At 38.8% G+C, this 21,373-nt stretch overlaps 1 protein-coding gene across 1 annotated transcript in view; it reads right to left on the bottom strand.

The window, feature by feature from the left end:
- Positions 1–20,173, bottom strand: part of SMC1 (structural maintenance of chromosomes 1) — a 34,756-nt gene extending 14,583 nt beyond the window's left edge. The window contains exons 1-8 of the mRNA XM_076183429.1: positions 19,903–20,173; positions 10,914–11,134; positions 9,825–9,973; positions 7,569–7,737; positions 7,085–7,297; positions 5,627–5,849; positions 2,069–2,355; positions 1,309–1,520 (exon numbers count right to left, since the gene is read on the bottom strand). Of these exons, the coding sequence (XP_076039544.1) occupies positions 1,309–1,520; positions 2,069–2,355; positions 5,627–5,849; positions 7,085–7,297; positions 7,569–7,737; positions 9,825–9,973; positions 10,914–11,134; positions 19,903–20,014 (1,586 nt within the window). The 5' untranslated portion in view covers positions 20,015–20,173. The remainder of the gene's footprint in view (positions 1–1,308; positions 1,521–2,068; positions 2,356–5,626; positions 5,850–7,084; positions 7,298–7,568; positions 7,738–9,824; positions 9,974–10,913; positions 11,135–19,902) is intronic.
- Positions 20,174–21,373: the final 1,200 nt, after the last annotated feature.

Below are 21,373 nucleotides of genomic sequence, written 5' to 3'. Positions count from 1 at the left end.
CAATGCAGCAAGGGACAGTTTTTCATAAACAGGGCCCATCAGTTGGAGCTGGTTTATCCCCATCCTGTACTGGAGTGCTGACTGCATGCTTGTACAATCAATTCTTTTGGGACTATAGGCACCCCTATGGACCAGAGTCATACGGTGTATATTTATGTTAAGAGATGAGTCACCACTCACAGAGGAATACTGAACCACTTTTTTATTTATTTATTTATTTATTTATTTTTTTAACTTTCGCTGTCCCATTTGAATCTATCCCTTACCACTTCAAGGTCTCCACTTCTTATTTTGCTATGATTTTATACCATTGTTTTTCAATACTTATCATACAAGATGACTAAATGGGGCAGCATGAGAAAAGTGAAAATCCCTTTTAGTAAGTTTCTCCTGCAGTCAAAAGGAGGGGGAGGAGGAGTTACATGGAGTTACATGGGCAAATGAACTGCAACAGACCTACTGGTCCTCACAAGGCTGTTTTGTTACTTAATCTAAATCTGTCTAGAAATAAAATAATACTAGAAGGGGAGTAGTTAAGTAAATGTTCCTACAATCTATCTACAAGTAAAATAATTCTAGTCGGGGATTTGCAGTTAAGTAAATGTAGAGAATTTTTTTTTTAAGATCTCTACAGTGGAATAATCAATGACACTGGATTAGACTATTCCATATTCTAACAAAGCAACTGAAGAAAGAGTATCTGACAAAAGTCCTAGTTACGTTGGCAGTGTCAATCTTAAAATATTTTTCCACATCCATGTTTTCAATTCCTTTGATAATTCTGAAGACTTCAATTAAATCCCCTGTCATTCTTCTTTTCGAGAGACTAAGCAAATTAACCACCTTCAACAGAATTCCCCCTATTCCATACACCTGTAATACACTCCTCAACACCTTTCTATCTACCCTATGATATGACTTCTCCAATTCACAAAAGCTTAAAACTTTTTGCTCGATATTTTCACTTACCTGTCTTAGCGCAAAAACCTTGACTTACGTATTCTCTTCCTATCCTAAACCCAATGTTATTCCCGTCACTTCCAGTTCCCATCCAAATCCTCTCAATGTACCCACACCAACATGCTTTACCAAACTGTCAACAAACTGATTCTTCTAAACCTGCTATAATCATATTTGTCTTCCTCCCCTTTGTATAATGGCACTGGGTTTGTACTCCAATATCGTTTAAGTGAATACTGTAATCAACTTTATTTTTCTTCAACAATTTTCAACCAAGTTCTCCATATATATGTTACATGACTAGTGTACCATTTCTTAAAGTATAAAGAAATAATCCAGTCAACTAACCTCTTGTGGATAGGTTGACACATGTTTATCATTCTATCGTAAACACCCGAGTACAGCTGTTTGAAATTTTCCACAATTTCCTGCTTCTTCTTTCGTCGTGAATCTTCATGTTTATCGACTCGTGCATCACCCAACTGTTCCACAATGGAGTCTAACTGCTCTTGTAACTGTAAGATTCTCTCCTTACTGCTACCAACATCTGATACCAATTCCTAAAACGAGAAAAGGTAAGAAATTAATACCTTATAACTTAATACCTTATTCAGAAGTTATCCAGGAGGTGCTAAGATGAGAGGGAGGGTGGAGGGGTGTGGAGTGTATTCAGGGATGGAATGAGTGGGAATGATTTTATGCCTTTTCTTTTTTGGCTACCTCCCTTGTAAGGGGGGAAAAGCCTTGGTATATGTATGTATGTATGTATAAGTTATGATCAGAGCTTTTGCATTCTAAACTTTCAACAGAGCAGCAGGTGACTTGAACACAATTATCTGATATCTGAAGACAAAATATTACATACATGTATATATATATATATAAAGGTAGGTAATTGCAATGTAAAAGGATAGACGATGAGGTTAAAAGATAGGTTCTATTCATTCTTTACACACAGGAGCTGCAACTACTTTTCTCATGTCGCATGGATGGTAAATTATCCTTCTAGGGTGAAAACTGTTGAAATACAATAAAAATACATCTAATTTGTACTCTTTATCATTGTCTCCGAATATCATTAAACTTTGAAAACCCAATCACACTCTACCTGTCTCAACCTCCTTTGTTCATCAAGTGAGGTCTCTGACTGGGACATGTGTTCACTCAGTTTTTCTACACGTTTCTGTGCTTCTTCAAGTTCATGCCCCTTCTGACGAAGCTTGTTTTCAATCTCTGTTATGCGTCGCTGAGCATTGTCCAAACGATCTTGATCAGATTTCTGTTCACGATTAATTGAATCTAGCTCTTGCAGGTACTGAGCGGATTTGCGAGAGGCAAGGTTCTTAAGGCAATGGTAGTCTGTAACCTGAGCATCTTCCAACTGGACACTGCGCCCTGTAAAAACAAATAACAAAAAGTGTGGTCAGGGAAAATGATGAAAGTAGTACAGGTAATTTATTGCTGGACCTTTCATGAGGCAACTTCCTGTGGTAATAATGCTGGTCCTTGGAGTGCATTTACCTAGTTGTGTGCTCGTGTGTGTACCTAATTGTATTCACCCGACAAAAACCACATTGGCACACCTGTGCTTAGGAAACTACCCGGCATAAAGACAGTATCAACACAGAATAGGCCTGGCCACATTCAAACTGCCCTAGATGCAACCACTACAGCAGAAAATGCAGAACACCACATTCTACAATACCATACATCACTGTACCCCTTGGGGGTATGCAACATAGATAAGGGTACATGAACAAACAAGGAACACACACACACAACAGAACCCTCCCATGTTGAGAAAAAGGATTGTGGTACTCCCTAAGGCAGACGTAGCTCCTCTTGGGGATCAGTGCCACCTGCGTAGAGCCGGTGGCCAGGGCTGGTTGGATGACCGCATTGTGAATAGCTGCCCAGGATGTAACACTTCACCCCATACCATACAACACATAATGGAAGACTGCATTATACACAATCATGCACGCAAACAACACAACATACACTCTATAAAGGATTTATGGGAAAACCCAGTTTCGGCTGTGGCATTCCTTGGGGAGACGGGGCTGCTCGGACAGACAGTCTAGGGAATGACAACAACAACAGAACCCTCCCATGTTTTGACGGTAAAGAAAGAGGGAGCAGGTGGGATGGGTATGTGAACAAACAAAGAACACACACATAATATTCTACGAGTATTTGCATTATCTTAAATAAAACTGAGTTTGTTCAGCCATGATGGGTGGGTGGGAAGGGGGGGGGGTTATGTAACAGTAGAAGGTAGTAAAGGGTACAACAGGTGAAAATGTTTGGACAACAATGATGTACATTAACATGTCCCAGACAAAAACACAATATCACTTCTCTAAGTGACTTACGGTCCTGCCCCGGGGCAGCTACCATCCTGGATGCCACATATCTTTTGCAAGAGAGACCTGGGGCAATGAATTGATTGAATGACACCTAATTCTAACATATAAGACAGGAGCAACACCCATAGGGTCCGTCTCTTACTCTCCAATTTACTATATCTAGCTTCAAATTCAAACATAGTTCCATATTTTCCAATTTTCATGTTTAGTTTTAATCAATGCATTGTTCTAGTTTGAGCTATATCACTTTCTAAGCTATCTGTATGGTGGGATGGAGGAACAGGTGGAGTCAGGGGCTGTACAGTGGGCCCCTGCACTACATATAATATATACATATACCAAAGGCTTTTTCCCCCTTACACGGGGGTAGCCAAAAAGAAAAAGGCACAGAAAATCACTCCCACCCATTTTATTTCCCATATATTCCACTCCCTTCCACCCTCCTCCCTCCCTCCTATCTTGGCACCTCCTGTTCACTGCCCTGGGTCAGAAGCAGTGTTGCAAGACACAGCACATCCACAGTAAGGCCACTTCATAAATTCGGCGACCCCCCCCTGTAGTTCTGAAGGAAATACTTAGTGGGGCTGCAGGGTTGGGAGTACTGGGTTATGTCAGTAGTAAAATGCAAAGCCAATATGCAGGTGATCCCAGGATGGACCATCATAGATCCAACTATGGCTGCAGCCTCCTGAAAGTTGATATGCTCCTAGTTTCAGTGGTAGAGATACACGGATATCACATGGCTCCCCTCAACAGCAATGACAGCGACCCAAGCAAGGACATGTGGAACCATGCAACGTACACAAACACCTGCAAGGCAGTAGCATCACCTTCTGGTATGACCACAGTGATGGTAATTGAAACACAGGCTAAAAAAAGGACATCTTCACACCAGAAACTGCAGACATCCTAAGCACATGAAAGAAGGGCAATGGATATGGATAGAGGCCAGAATCAATGGCTGGGGTGATGGACTATCTCCTACTCTGCAAGCCCCTCAAACACTCAGGGGTTGAAGGTCACACAGGGGTCACTATAGATTTGGGCATTGGCAAAGGCTAATGAAATATTAGATCCCATATGAAATGACAAAAGTCTATTCAAACCAAAGATATACCAGGAAGCAAGAGAGCATTGGAGGTGCTGTGAACCAGGGATCTTGAGTAATCCAGATCAATCTTCACCTCACCTTGCCAAGGTTCAAGAAAAGAAGAATATAGTGGAGTAAATCTAGGAAAATGTTACCCTTCAAAGGTGTGGTTGACATGCCAACAGCCACAGCTCAGCAGTGATTTCATTGCAATAATATAATTACTAAAGGGAACTGGGAGATAGGGTTGATGAAAGAGTATTAGGATGGTTTGGACACATGGAAAGAATGAGTGAAGAAAGATTAGTATAGGAAGTGTGGAAGGGAGAAGTGGAAGGAGTGAATATGAGGAATGAGATGGATGGATGGGGTGAAAGGGGCATTACAAAAGAGAGGAATGTCTGTGGAAGAAGGATGGGAGAGGACAGAAGATAGGGGTGACTGGAGAGGGGTTGTGTATAGATGATGCTGTGATGCATGAGGGGGAGTGGGTGGGGGATGGGGGGTGAGGAAGTATGTATGAGAAAAAAATTGACGCAGCTCAAAGGGTTTCTCCCCATCTTCTCATTTTCTGCATGAGGGGACGGAGAGGGGATTCACAGATTTAATGAAATGGCCTTGCTGTAGATGTGCTGTGTCTTGCAACACTGCTTCTGACACAGGGGAGTGGACAAGATGCAGGGATGACCCGTCATCCAAGAAGAGCCAAGATAAGAGGGAGGGAGGGGGATGAATGAGAGTGGAGTATGTGGGGATGGAATGGGTGGGAGTGGATTTTATGCTTTTGTTTTTTGGCTACCTCCCTTGTAAGGGGGAAAAAAGCCTTTGGTAAATGTATTACTCATTGCCACATAATGAGTAAAGCAGCAGTGACGAGTATTACAGTGATGCATCATCATGCATCCGATGCTGTGTGCGAAAATTTGACGCGTATTGAAGAGGTTAAAAGTGGAGGAAATACAAATGAAGTTGATAAAGAGAGATCTTGGGCTGTGTCAGATGACTGGATGCCCCCCGCCCCCCAGGGTTGTACCTCCATGTGGAAGTGAGGAAGTTGACAGGATTTAAAAATAGTCTACAGGGAAACGATTCTCTGATATCCTTATCACAGGACCATCTCATCTAAGTACCTGTTGTCAACCCCATTTTGATTAACAACTACTCCACATCAGTCATGGAGAAACCAAATTAAAACCCAACGACTAACCTTGACTCATGGAGTCAGCATTGACCTGCTCTTCAAACTCAGACCTCTTCCTTTCAACTTCCTGTAGCTCAGTTTCAAGTTCTTTGATGTCCTCCATGTGTGCATTGTGAGCTTTGATGGCTTGGGCTAGAGACTTGCGGGCAGAATCAACCTTCTTCTGCATGTGACTCACCCGTTCTTTGGCTTTGATAAATGTTGGTCGTTTCTTATTCACTTCACTTTCCTGAAAATGTTAAATGATTATATAGTATACACAAACACTAAATGATTGAAACCAAATTTTCCAATCTTATGAACAAAGTGGAGAAATATAATATTTCCTGAAGGAGGTAGGGAATTTGTGTGTCACTGGTGCCTGTGTGGACAAGGAGTCTGCATGACAACCAACTGTACTGAGCTACAAGGCAGAAACTGAGTGTAGTTTCTTATTGGAATGGAGTATAAAATCTGTGCATTTCTTAACAGTAATTCCTATACATCTCTAACCTTTAATCACCTCATGTCCACATGTACATACATACATATACAAAGGCTTTTTCCCCCTTTCAAGGGAGGTAGCCAAAAAGGAAAAGGCATAAAATCATTCCCACCCATTCCATCCCTAATTACACTCCACTACCATCCACCCTCTCTCTTATCTTAGCACCTCCTGGATGACGGGTCATCCCTTCACCTTGTCCACTGCCCTGGGTCAGAGGCAGTGTCGCAAGTCACAGCACATCCACAGCAAGGCTGCTTCATTAAATCGGCAACCCAACCTCTCCGTCCCCCCATGCATAAAAGGAGAAGACGGGGAGAAATCCCTTCGGGCTGCGTCAAATTTTGCTCACACATACTGCCTCACCCCCCCCACCCATTCCACCTCATGCATCCCAACATCATATATATACAACCATTCTCCATTCACCCGTCTTCTGTCCTCTCCCGTCCTTCCTCAACAGACATTCCCCTCTTCCCCAAAGCCCCCTTCACCTCATCCTAGGACATCCCCTCATGTTCACTCCCTCCACATCTGCCTTCCATACCTTTTACTAGTCTTTCTTCACTCATTCTTTCCATGTGTCCAAACCATCGTATCTCCCAACTCCCTTTCCACCCCTGTTCTCCTCCTCACCTCCTCATTTCTCACTCTATCTAGCCTAGTAACCCCCATCATACTTCTCAGACACCTCATCTCAAACTCCTTCTCTCTTCTTCTCTTATGTTCCATGTTTCTGCCCCATACATACATACTGTATGTATATATATATATATATATATATATATATATATATATACCAACAAAATTCACTGGCCAAAGCCAGAGAATTCTTTGTTGAAATTCTGAGACCATGTTGAGGTCAGAGTGCCAGCCACCAAAACTGCCCCATCAGCATGGATAGGATTAAGTACTGGTGGACACCATCTATGATATGAAAACCCTTATCAACAACCATCTATACATCCCTGGACACTCACCATTTCTCTAATGTCCTGCTCCAACTTTGCCATTTCTCTGGAGACTCGGTTGTGTTCCTTCTTCTTCTCCTTCAGGACATCCTCGGCTTTCTCTTTCTTTTTCTCCACTTTCTCCAGGTCAGCTTGTTTACGTTTGAGTTCTTTGTCATATTCTGCAATTTCCTTTTCATTATGATACAGACGGAAAAGTTGCATCTCCACCTGCTTTTCACCCTGAAGGTTTAGAAAAAGTCGGTATTTACTCACAAAATCAATGTTCAACAACACATTACAAACATATGCATATATATATATAACCCAAGTACTACCTTTTATAGATCATTTGTCATGTAACAAGGATTTTTTTTCTCGTGATATAGAAAACATCCATACCAAAAATATTTACATTTCAGCTCTGTATAGCCACTTCATGAGAAGGTAAGCAAACATACAGTAGAGATTTTAGGATCATAAGTTTGAAAAAAAAAAAGTCAACACCTCTTACCAATTCATCCTTGAGCCTTTGATACCTCTCAGCTTCTTCCTTCTCATGCTTGGCTTCCTTTCTCTCTGCTGCTATGCCTTTCTTCTTCTGGTAAGTGCACTGAGTATCCTCTTCAGCCTTAAGCATCTCCACCTTCAAGCGGTCATACTCCTCTTTCAGGAACCCAGAACTGAACAAGATTATTACATCAACAACAGAATTACTCATCTTAAATTTAACTTGAACTAAAAGTTCAAACTGATTTACTCAAAGGCAAAACCAATATCTATTTCCTTAAAGCAGGATACACAAATAGAGTGAGAAATACAGAGGCAAAGCAGATAATGAGTGAAAAGAAAGCTTGGAGTCAATATCATATCACACACACAGGAGAGACATTTCAATGGAGTTCTCTAAGCAGTAATACATCAGCATTATTCAATTCTTTTCGCAAGTGATTTCCCCACAGTACATCCAGAGCATATAATGAAAGTGCTCCCTAAAGCAGATGATCCGATGACAACCAATCATACCAGTTATAGAATCTATCTGTACACCGAGGGCTTCTTTTCCCCCTCATAAGGGAGGTAGCCACTTACAGAATAGCTGATAAAAACTCCCAAGCTTAGACTAAAACAATGGTTTAAAAATAAACAGAATGGAAGTCTATCATCATAAATCAATAGTATCATTGTTCACTCCAGACAAATTGAAGTGGAATCCAGTCATATAACTGAACAGCCAAATCTTTCCATTGCAAAAGAACCGAATATGATATACAGGCAAAGAGCAAGAAGGGAATGCCTGTTGAACAAGGAAGGGAGAAGGCAGGAGATGGGGGCGAGTGGAGAATGGCTGTGTATAGATGATATTGTGATGAAAGGGAAGGAGGGGGCTCAGGAGGGGGGGGGTTAGGGAGAGTTTGGGTGTGAATTATATTCTGACAAAACCCGAAGGGATTTCTCCCTGCCTTATCTATTTTCCACATGAGGGGATGGAATTTTTTTTTCTTTTACTTTTTTTTTAGGAATGTCTCCTGTGGGGCTACAGGGAGAAGGATGCCTGGTCCCAATCCCTGTCCCTTTTTTCTCGCCTCTTATGATCCAAGTGGAAATACTTGGTGGCAGCATTCTTTTGCCCCCACCACAGGGAAGAGAGAAGGAGTTTGAATGTGTTTGAGATGAGGTGTCTGAGAAGTATGATAGGGGTTACTAGGCTAGATAGAGTGAGAAATGAGGAGGTGAGGAGGAGAACAGGGGTGGAAAGGGAGTTGGGAGGTAGGGTGGATGAAAGAGTATTAGGATGGTTTGGACACATGGAAAGAATGAGCAAAGAAAGACTAGTAAAAGAGGTATGGAAGGCAGATGTGGAGGGACTGAACATGAGGGGACGTCCTAGGATGAGATGGATGAATGGGGTGAAGGGGGCTTTGGGGAAGAGGGGAATGTCTGTTGAGGAAGGACAGGAGATGACAGAAGACAGGGGTGAATGGAGAATGGTTGTATATGGATGATGTTGTGATGCATGAGATGGAAAGGGTGGGGGGTGAGGTAGTATGTGTGAGCAAAATTTGACGCAGCCCAAATGGATTTCTCCCAGTCTTCTCCTTTTATGCATGGGGGGGATGCCGATTTAATGAAGCGGCCTTGCTGTGGATGTGCTGTGACTTGTGACACTGCCTCTGACCCAGGGCAGTGGACAAGGTGCAGGGATGACCTGTCATCCAGGAGGTGCTAAGATAAGAGGGAGGGTGGAGGGGAGTGGAGTGTATTTAGGGATGGAATGGGTGGGAATGATTTTATGCCTTTTTCTTTTTGGCTACCTCCCTTGAAAGGTATATGTATGTATGTTTTTTTTTTCCTTCTTTTTCTTTTATTGTATAAATATATGGAGTATGTACAGTATCCATTTTAGGTGGATTGGCACTATGTGGAACACATCCCTGACAGTTGTTGAGGAACTGGAGTGCAAAAATTCTATAACTCCTTAAGATTCTGCTGCTTCCCTTCACTTCAGATTACAGTTATGTCATATCATAAAAAGTGAGTTTTAAATGTCTACATATCTACTTAATATGGAACATGTTATCAACTCACTCTACACCTTTTCCGTCTCTTTCATTGAAATGCATTTTTACACTGACTATGAACTCTTACAATTTTAGATTTTATTCTATCACCAGCCAATTCTATTAAGTTTTAAGGTTATAAATTTAGCATAGAGATCCAGCTAGCACTCAAAAGAACTAATATCAAAAGTGGAATATCAATGACAAACCTGCTGATTTCCTCAAAGAGTGATGTTCGCTCTCTTGGGTTCTTCATAGCAATGGATTCCACGGCACCTTGGAACACCAAAAAGTTCTTCCCTTTTACATTGATTCCAAGTTTTTCCAACTCTTTCATGTACTGCTGACTTGTTACCACCTGAAAGAATAATAACATAAAATAGTTACCTAAACTAGGATAGAATTTTTACATCCAGTCAACACTTCACGGGTTTTTGGGGCACTCCTTTGGACCAGAACCATACATTACTGTCATAGGTTAATACTCTCACTCCAAAATTCAAACTCACCATTTTCTTTCAGTAATTCAACTTAATGATAACACAGCCATTTTTTTTTTCACAAACATACTACCACTATCCCTCTTTTCATTCTCATTTGTTCCACATCTATGTACACTCAGACCCTTGCACCTTGCTTCTTTGCACAATAAAATTACAGTGCAGAGGTTTCCCAGCCACCTCATTCTCTCTTTCAGTCACTTTGTGTAATATGTACAAGTATGGGAATACAGTGGCAGTATTGGTATAATTCCACCACAGTAGCACTGGAAAATGAAGAGGATGAGACTTAGGAGCAGTAAAGGATAGATTCAAAGGGCCCTACCAAAGTGGAGGGGCAGTAAATGTAAAAAAGCAGCTTAGCATTCATCTATGAGTGGATATTAATATCTAACAAAGACAAATGCTTTGTGGCTGTATTCTGCAGAACTGCCTATAAAGGTCCTAGGTCCTAAAGTAATAACTGTATATAACTATGCAGTCTATTCTACAGCATGGGTAAATGCTAACCAATAAAGTGTGCATGGCTGAGATTACATTGGAAACCATGTTGGAGTATAGTAGAGGTGTAACTCACACAAACAAGTCTTATGTATCTTGGAAGGTTTTTCTCTTCAGAGTGTACATGTGAAAGGTAGATGATATAGTATGGGATCTATTGATCATTTTAGTTGTGTTTGATAACCAAAGGGTCATATGCCTAAAGTACTGACAAAATAAAACTAAAATAGACAAAACAGAAAATCATAAAGATAGGTTACACTATCTACTACAATACAAAACAGATCATCCACTTACAGTGCCATTGATCCTATGATCTGATGTTGATCCACTCACACTCCTTGTAAATCGTTTATGGTCCCCATTCTCCAGGAGGAAGACAGCAGTCACTGAGGCTTGACGAGATATGGGCTGCCCAATTGAGGCACCATGGATAAGATCACTAAGGCGCTTCACACGTAGACTTGAAGTTTTCTCTCCCATAACAAATGATATGGCATCCATGAAATTTGATTTCCCTAAAATAATTAAATATATATCATTAAATAGACCACACACACACACACACACACGACGAAAAAGGAAAACCTGGTTTGTACTGTAGGGGTGGGGAGTGAACGTGAGTGCCCGAAATGGTATCTATGCAGTGCTAGTTAATTGTGTTAACTCGAAATTAGCAAAAATGAATGAAAACGACTCGAAAGCCAGTTGCGAATCAGAGCCATCTGGAGGCAATCCACTGAACCGCGATGTAAACAATAAACAAAGCACCACGTGTTATGACAATGATTTCTTAGGGTTTGGTAAGTACGAAAGAAAGAACTTAAGTAGATTATTAGAGATAGAGAGAGAGATGAGCAAAAATAGGACTCGGTGGGAAAATGAAATCATGGACTTAAGAAAAGAGGTCATTGGTTTAATTGATTGTTTATCTAAGACTAACCATGAAATTTCTGACCTGAAAAAAGCTAACTTGGATCTTACAAACGAAATTAAAGAAATGAAAAGAGACATAAATGAACTGAAGAATGATAATGAAAAGAAGAAAACTAATGATAATAATAGCGAAAATCTAAAGCAGGAAGTGAACAACAAATTCCAAGAATTGACACAAAAGATCGAAGAAAACTTAGGTGGGGACAGTATCCAGGAAATTAAGTGGAAAGAAAATATTGAAAATAAAGAAATTGCTTTCAAAGAAATAGTCAAGCAGCAAATGCAAGATAATGCAAAAGACACAATCATTCAAGTGATTAACAAAAAAGCAAATTGGGTCAGGGACACAGTAGATAGGAAGAAATGTATTGTGGTTTATGGGCTTAAAGAAAAACAAGGATTGGCGAGGTACATGAGAGAAAAAGAAGAAAAAGAGACAGCAGTAGAAATCCTTAATGAAATTCAGGGGGGAGATAGTGATTCAGGCACAGACTTAGAAGAGACTTACAGAATTGGTCGCTATACTAAGGATAGGAATCGACCTCTAAAGATAAAACTAAGGTCACAAGTGGTAGTAGAAGACATATTTGAAAAAGTAGGTAACTTGGCAACGAGTGAAAAATACAATAAGATATGGATAAAAAGAGAAATGAGTACTGAGGAATTAGAAAAAGAAAGGGCGCTAAGAGAAGAAGCAAAGGAAAAAAACTTGAAAAGATCGGAGACAGAATGCAAAGAATTCCAGTGGAGAGTAATAGACTTGAGATTAAGACAATGGTGCTTCAAAACGAACAAAACAAGGGAAGAAGAAACCAGGGAGAAGGAAGAAAATTAAAAGTGGCCTATACCAACATTGACGGACTAATTTCGGGACTGAACGAACTCAATGATTATCTGTTAGAAGCAAAACCAGACATAATGGGAATTGTAGAGACTAAACTAAGAGGTGAAATACCATCCACTGTTATCGGACAAGGTTTATACAACTACTGGATAAAAAACAGGGACAAGAAACAGGGAGGGGGAATCATGTTCTTGGCCAAGAAAGACCTAAAGGTGACAAAAATTGCAGAGGGCAAAGGTAATGCTGAATTGATCATGATAAAAGTCGAAGGCAAGAATATGAAAAGTAGAAAGTTTGTGGTGACTTATGTGCCTCCAAAAACAAGCGCTTGGAAAGAAATTGAACATAAAAAAATGCTAGATGACACAAGAAAATCACTCAATGAGATACTAATGGGTAAGGGTAATCTGGTAGTTATGGGGGACTTCAATTGCAAAGAAATTTGTTGGGACAGCATGACAGTGCAAGGAGGAGATGACTCGTGGGGCAATGTACTGCTAGATATGACCATGGAGTACACAATGACCCAATGGGTCCATGAAAACACAAGGTACAGAAATAATGAAGAGCCATCGAGACTAAATTTAATATTTACATCAGAGCCTGAAATAGTGCATAAAGTCCAGTATGAGACACCAATTGGAAAGAGTGACCATGTACTCATCGAAACTATACTAAAGGAAGAAATAGACATAGAGAGGAACGAAAAGCATAGGAAAGGAAGACTGAGGTACAACAAAACAGACTTTACAAAACTAAAGACATTCTTCCGGAATGCAAACTGGGAAATATTTTACAGGGAAGAAACAGCAGTGGAAGAGAAATGGAATATATTGATGGAAAACTACAATGAAGGGGTAAACAGGCATGTACCAAGACAAAAGCGAGAGAGAGAGTACATTAAATGTTGGTTCAACAAAAGATGCAGTGAGGCAAAAGACAGAAGGGACAAAGCTTGGAAAAAGTGGAGAAAAGACAAAAAACAAAGCAAATGGCAAATTTATGTTAACTATAGAAATGAGTATGTTAATGTGAGAAGAGAGGAGAAAAGGAACCATGAGAAGGATATTATAGACAAATGCAAAGAGCAACCCAAACTATTCTATCGGTATGTGAATGGTAAACTTAAAAACAAACAGGAATTGGTGAAACTATGCCAAGGAAACATAGAATACACAGAAGATTTAGAGATGGCCGAAGTCATGAACAATCACTTTAAATCTGTTTTCACCAGAGAGAAAATACCGAATTGTGACATAGACAAAAACAAGAAATCTCCCCTCATGAATGAGTTTACAGCATCACTAAAGGAAATATCAGAACATTTATCAAGGCTGGATGTCAGAAAATCACATGGCCCGGACGGTATTGCAAATTGGATTCTAAAGGAGTGCAAAGAAGAACTAACAGACAAAATACACATCTTAATAAACAGCTCACTCAAAGAAGGAAAGATACCCGAGGACTGGAAAAACGCTAACATTGTACCAATACACAAAGGAGGAAACAAAGAAGAACCCACCAACTATAGGCCAGTATCACTAACAAGCACCATTGCCAAAATTTGTGAGAAAATAATCAAGAATAGATGGGTAAAACATCTGGAAGACAATGACATATTAAACCCAAGACAATTCGGATTCAGACAAGGAAGATCATGCTCCACAAACTTAATATGCTTTTACTCAAGACTAATAGACATAGTGCAAGAAAGAAATGGATGGGCTGATTGTGCATTCCTAGACTTGCAAAAAGCCTTTGACAAAGTACCACACAGAAAACTACTAAAAAAACTGGAACACATAGGAGGAATACAGGGAAACCTACTAAAATGGATAGAGGACTTTCTGACTGGTAGAAAGATGAGAGTAGTGCTCAGAGAAAAATATTCAGACTGGAAAGAGGTGATCAGTGGAGTACCGCAAGGATCTGTGCTGGCACCAATAATGTTTGCTATCTATATGAATGACATGGATGAGGACGTGAACTGCTACATGAGCTTCTTTGCCGATGACGCCAAACTGCTAAGGAAAATAGAAACTGATGAGGACTGTGAAGCACTGCAAGAAGACCTAAATAGGGTATGGAACTGGAGTCAGAAATGGGAAGTGGACTTTAATACTAAGAAGTGTAGCATAATGGAGTTTGGAAAAAGCAAAAACAGAATATCAGGAAAATATACAATTGGAACCAAAGAAGTAAAGAAAGTAGGATCCGAAAAAGATTTGGGAGTAATTATCACGAACGACTTGTCCTATGATATACAGATTAACAAAATTGTCGGGGAGACTTACAACTTGCTAAGATCAATAAAAGTGGCGTTTACATACTTGGACGAAGACATGATGAAAAAAATATTGGTTACATTGATAAGGCCTAGATTAGAGTATGCAGCGACATTGTGGTCCCCCAGTACCAAAAAGAATATAAAGAAAATAGAAAGAATCCAAAGAGCAGCTACAAAAATGGCACCTGCACTTGCAAACCTATCATACGAAGAGAGATTGGCTAAACTGGAGTTACCGACACTGGAGCAAAGAAGAGAGAGAGGTGACCTATTGACCATCTACAGAATCATGAAAGGCACAGAGGTACTCGATAGTGAGGACTTACTTAACTGGGACAAAAGAAACACAAGAGGACATGGAAAGAAAATAAAAAAACATAGCTATAGAAGAGAACTGAAGAAAAACAGTTTTCCTCATAGAGTTTTGGACACTTGGAACAAACTGGACAATGAAATAGTATGCGCAAAAACCATTCATGAGTTTAAAAACAAACTAGACACTGCAAGATACAAAGGCGGGACAACACGAGCATAGCTCCCCTTCCCGCAAAATACAACTAGGTAAATACATATAAATATGCGAAAAAATCACAAAAACACGTGATTCACAAAATGTGTAATAAAACCACTTGGAAAATAAAATGAAAGGTGACCGAACGTTTTCGTCTATTTAAGACATTTTCAGAGGTACAGAGTAAGGAAACAGTGATAACATATATATAAAAAGAAGCACACTAGGGGGTAATTAGGACAGGTCCATTGTGACCTCACTCTCTCAGCACTGCCGGACATTTGAGCCAACTACTGTCAACAATTTTGTATGTTAAAGTTATCTAATTTATATTCCCATACTCATGTTGTTCTCAAATGAAGCTTTAATATAACATGATTCTATGATATTTCTCTCTTCAATGTCCTTAAGACAATTTTCTTTGTGTTATCCCAATCAATGCAATGATTAAAATCCCTTAAATGCAAAAACAACCCACTTGAAACTTGCCCTGTTCTGATGTTATATTTATGTTGGTTTACTCTCAATTTTAAATCTTTGCCTGTTTGTCCAATATAATTAAAGTTACAATTTTTACAAGGGATACTATAAACACAGCCTTCATTACAAGCAGGTGAATTTTTAATCAACCTGTTTTTAACAGTGCTGTTATTTTTAAAAGACAACTTGATCACCAAATTTATCAAAAGTACAAGTTAAATTAACAAAATTCTGATGAAAAGGGATGGTTAAAATATTCTTAAAACTGAATTGCTGATTATGAGTAAGACCATAAAAAGATTTCTTTGCTGTGTTATGAGCTACACTTAATTGACGTAGCTGATTCCCTAATGATACTCACTAAATTCAAATTCATATATTTGACAGCATCCTCATTACTTTTTAGAGCTTCAAATCTAATTTTAATTTCTAACTGGAATTTCTTAATATTATCCTTAATCTTTCCAAGGCTGGTTTCCTCTTTTAAAACTAGGTTATTTCTCTCAGCTCTGAAATTGAATTTAGCTGTGCAACCTACCATTCTATGGTCACTACCCATGTTGACTTAATTTCTGACCATAACATTGTTAAAGCTCTTGCTTTCATCTCCTAATATGAAATCTACTTCATTCTTGTTGTTCCATTTGGACTTCTCCAGGTCCATTTGCAACCTACATGCTTTTGGAAGCAAGTGTTCATTATCCTCATGTTGTAGTTCTCTGCAAAATTGACTAACATCTTGCCTGCCATCTCCCATCTTCCCCACTTTAGCATTGATTTTATTTTATTTTATTCAGATTCAATCATATATACAATAAAATATAATACATGTAAGACTCATATTATACATAGTAAATACAATTGTATATCCGAGGATGGCACAGAAAGTCAATAGACTTTCCACTGTGGTCCTCACAAAAAATGACATATTATAACTAGGAAAAGATTGTCATAATACAAGCTAGGTTGACTAGAAAAAAAAAATATGTCAAAATTGACTAACATGAAAAACATGACTGTACTGACTAGAAAAAAAATTACTTAGAAAAATGACTAGCATAAAAGGTGTAAATTAAACATACAAACTATTTTCCTCAGAAAAAACAGCGTCTAAAAGATAACATTTAACTGATTTTTTAAAACTACTTTTAGAAACAATTGATTGTATGTTGATCGGTAACGAGTTCCAAGCAATAGCACCAGTGTATTTGAAGTCGCCTATTACCAATGTGTACTTACTTTTTTCTTGATCCATTACCTGACTTAAATCATCATAGGAGGACTCAATTTCATTGTCTGAACTCTGAAGTTGGTGCACAAACCTGAACTATTTTTGGTTAATTTATAGTTTCACCCAACCATAGAATTTGATAAGTGGCTTATGTGTTTCCGGTGAGAAATGTTGTGATATGAACGATGGTGTACATCATTTCCGTCGCAAATGCGTACTTTTGAAGTAATTAAGTATTGAAGTTATGCATTTATGCCTACCGGTACATTTCCCGAATGATCTGGGGGGACGTGTGGGAAATCGGGGTTTTTGGGTGGGGGAGACTAATAAATGGAGTAATGCGCGTTGCCAAACAGGTGTAAAATGAAGCAGACAACCCATAAAAAACAAAAATATCCCATATCGGCAGGTACCGCACGTGGCGCCATGTTTGTTTATTAACGACTGTTAGTATTTGTGTGTAGAAGCACTAGATTGAGGGCAGCCAATCGCGCAAGACTTGGTAACCTTAAAGTAAACTATCAATTGCGCAAGACTTGGTGACCGTAAAGTAAAGTAAAGTAAACTAACCTAACCTAACGGAGGTAACGTTAGTTTACGGTTAGGAAGTATTGCGCTGCTGGAGTGGACTTCGCTAAGTGCAACATATTTAGCGAGACATTTTTCGAATTGTTGGTAAACACAAAGATGGCTACTGCTGTACTCCGCATAGGTGCATAACTTCAATACTTAATTACTTCAAAAGTACGCATTTGTGACAGAAATGATGTACACCATCATTTATATCACAACATTTCTCACCGGAAACACATAAGCCATATATCAAATTCTATGGTTGGGTGAAACTATAAATTGTCCCTTGGTAAATCTTTAGAAATGCACACCTATGCGATTTAGGAATAGAAAATTAAATATTCATTTTGAATATATTACAATACATCAATCCAATGTAATATATGTTTTGGTAATTTTTTAGAAGAGCACACCTATGTGGTACAGCATTAAAAAATTAAATATTAATTTTGTAAATTATAATATATCAATTAATATTTTTCTTGGTGGAAATCAACATCAGAAAACATTGCTAAAACCTATACAGAAACAAATGAGGTCACTTTGACTCCTTTAGACACCATCTTTGTTTTGATAGATTCAGAGGTCAGAGATGATGATGACAACCCTGAAGACCACTAGAATTACGGGTAATGCATTACTAAATGCAGGTTTGGTAGGTAGGTTAGGTTGGATTAGATTGGGTTAGGTTAGAATTGATGAATTTATCATAATTTAACTTCTTCAGCCTCCACCTCTACCAAAACAAAGATGGTGTCTCAAGCAACCGAAGCGGCTACATTTGTTGGTTTATAGGTTTTAGCAATCTTTCCTATTATTAATTTCCACCAAGAATAACATATATTACATTGGTGTTATAAGATCATCCGGGTCATTTTCATCATCATGGATGCTGACGGCCTGATTATTATTGTACCTTTGGCAATTAACAGATGATGGCAGAACCCCATTTCTCTCACGAAGTCCAAGGATGCCCTATTGTCTTTGTAACAGCGCCAATCAATGTCAACTGTCGTTAGGTGTTTTTTTTTTTTAGTAATTTGGTACCTCAAATTCTAAAGATCATCTGAGTCATCGTCATGGATGCTGATGGCCTGATTATTATTGTACCTCGGGCAATTAACAGATGACAGCAGAACCCTTTGTTCTCTCATAAAGTCCAAGGAAGCCCTATTGTCTTTGTAACAGCACTTATCAATGTCACATGGAGTTAAGAGAACACCTAGTCCACAACATGAAAGCCCTAACTGACTGTGACTAGACTGGACAGATGACAACACGGCACCCATACCATATCCTAGCTGCTTCAATAGTAGATTTGCTAGAAGCAAGTTTTTTGTTATTTATTTCCAAGAAAATTGCATATGTTCATGTATTATAATTTACAAAATTAGTATTTAATTTGGTATTATTTTAGTTGTGCAGACTTACGCAATATCGCCTCAGAAAATTAAATATTAATTTTATAAATTATAATACATGAACGTTATATGCAATTTTCTTGGTGGGAGGAGAAAAAAAAAAAAATTGTTTCAAGCAAATTTACTATCGAATGAAGCCACTAGGATACAGTCCGGACACCATGTTAATCCAGTCACTATCAGATGATAGCTTTCTCGTGCACCGGGTGTTCTCCAACTGACGTTAATAAGCACTATTAAAAAGACCATAGGGCTTCCTTGGACTTTATGAGAGAACACAGGGTTCTGCTGTTGTCTGTTAATTGCCCGAGGTACAATAATAATCAGGCTGTCAACATCCATGATGACAACAACGACCAAGATGATCTTTAGAATCTGAGGTACCGCATTACTAAATATAGGTTAGGTTACATAGGATAGTTAGGTTTGAATAGACTAATTAATCATGCTTTCCTTTCTTCGACCTCTGCATCTATCAAAACAAACATCGCGTATCATTTAGCTACTGCAACTTCATTTGTTAGTAAATCGGTATTTAGCAAATTTTTTATTGTTTTCCAAGAAAATAGCATATTATGTTGATCTATTATAATTTCCAAAATTAATAATTAATTTTCTAGTACATCGTGTAGGTGTGCACAACTAAAATTTTATCTTTAAAGTTTAATTTTCTAATGCTACATCGTGTTGGTGTGCACAACTAAAAATAATACCAATATCCGTGCTTGCGTGATCCATTCTAGTTCTACCCATATCTGTATTCATGTACACACAATCTTTAATTTTTTGGCTTTTCTGGCAAACTCTTGACCTAAAGTTAACTTGCTAATACTAATTTTATTAAAAAAAATTCGAACAATAATAATGAATTAGCAGTCTGAATTACACATTTTCGCTAATGTACCGTTTGTAAAACAACCATTCATCGGAGACCTACATATGTGGAAACACCAAGACAGATAACCATATATAGTTTCAATGTTGCAGTAATTCTTATAGTTACCTGATCCATTGGGGCCAATGACAGCAGTAAATGACTTTAGGGGGCCGATTTTGTACTCGCCCTTATAGGACTTGAAGTTGTCCACTTCGATGAATTTTAGCATTGCCTTCATCCTGGTGTATTTAATAGGATACTATGTATCCTCCTTTTATGTAACCATAAAAACGTTTTGTGTCCTAGGGACACCACATAACCTTGTTTACACGATAAACCCAGAAAATGGCGCCAACGTAAACATACAAGTTTATGAACTGTGTCTAGTACGAAAGGGCACAGAATAATGCAAAGATCCGATTGGTTAAACTATATGACGTCACAAAACAAATGCGTTTGATTGGATAGCGTGTAAACCTGGGACATTTTCTCAGATTCAAAATACTGATCACACAAAGAACTCTTTGGAACGCCCCCTTTTTCAGAAAACTATACAAGATTGAGAATGAAGATTAATTAGAATAGTTCCTAGAACTGTTAAATTAGGAGTATTACTTTCATAACAATAAACATGTTCAATTATATTGTCTTTCGACGCTTGTCTAGCATATGCAAACACGATTCTCAAGTGAATGATGTAGATTATAGTGATCTGAATTGCGAGTCGAGATAAGAGACTGCGTGTCCGTAATAAATCAAAGGAATTTCTAAAGGTTTATTCGGTCAGGCAACCATTGCCCCATGCGTTCAACAAGGGGTAGCACTTTGAGCCCTTCCTGTTGCTAAACACGACAAAATAGTTTATAAACAATCTGGTTCGTCACCTAATATTCAAATTTCATTTGAATATACATGGGATTATTAGTAATAAATTTTGCCATGTACGGAAGGGGTGGGACGCAAGTCGGGACCCTTGGTTTCTAAATTGTTTTGAAAATGTACATATCAACCCTCATTTCAATTATGTTAACTTCAACTTCCTTCCATTTCCATTTTTCTACATTTTACCCACCCTGCCCCCTCCACATTAGCTATCATGCCCAATAGTGATCAATCAGTCAACATGAGAGCAATCAAACTTTACAGTGGAATTATTCGATGCCATCAGTACTTGGGGTCCAAATCACAAATGTGAAAGCAGACAGACAAAAACGGTGAGCATCCTCTTTTTTCTTGCTGCACGGGTAGACGCCAATTCTTTAGGACTGTCACAAGGAAAGATATACAGTTCTACGAATTAGTACAAATTATATATTATCATTTAAACCTGAACAAGGGGATCTAAATGAAAGTTTGAATTTGGTCTTAAAATCATTCATTCGACATCACACGGCCCAACGGCGCAGTAGCACCGTTCTCAGCTGCTAATGCAGTAGTCTGAGTTCCGTTCCCGTCCTTGGCTAGAATATCTTCAGCATCGCTGTGCTGCTAGCCAATACTCCAACTCTTGTGGGCGAGGAGTTATGTGTGTATGTCACATTATTACCCATAGATCGGACATATATGAGCTCTGATGGAAATAGCTGTCGATCACAAG

Source organism: Oratosquilla oratoria, chromosome 4 (assembly GCF_046742065.1).
Source record: "Oratosquilla oratoria isolate Oo_2021 chromosome 4, ASM4674206v1, whole genome shotgun sequence".
Taxonomy (NCBI): Eukaryota; Metazoa; Arthropoda; class Malacostraca; order Stomatopoda; family Squillidae; genus Oratosquilla; species Oratosquilla oratoria.
This window is presented reverse-complemented; position numbering and strand designations above follow the sequence as displayed.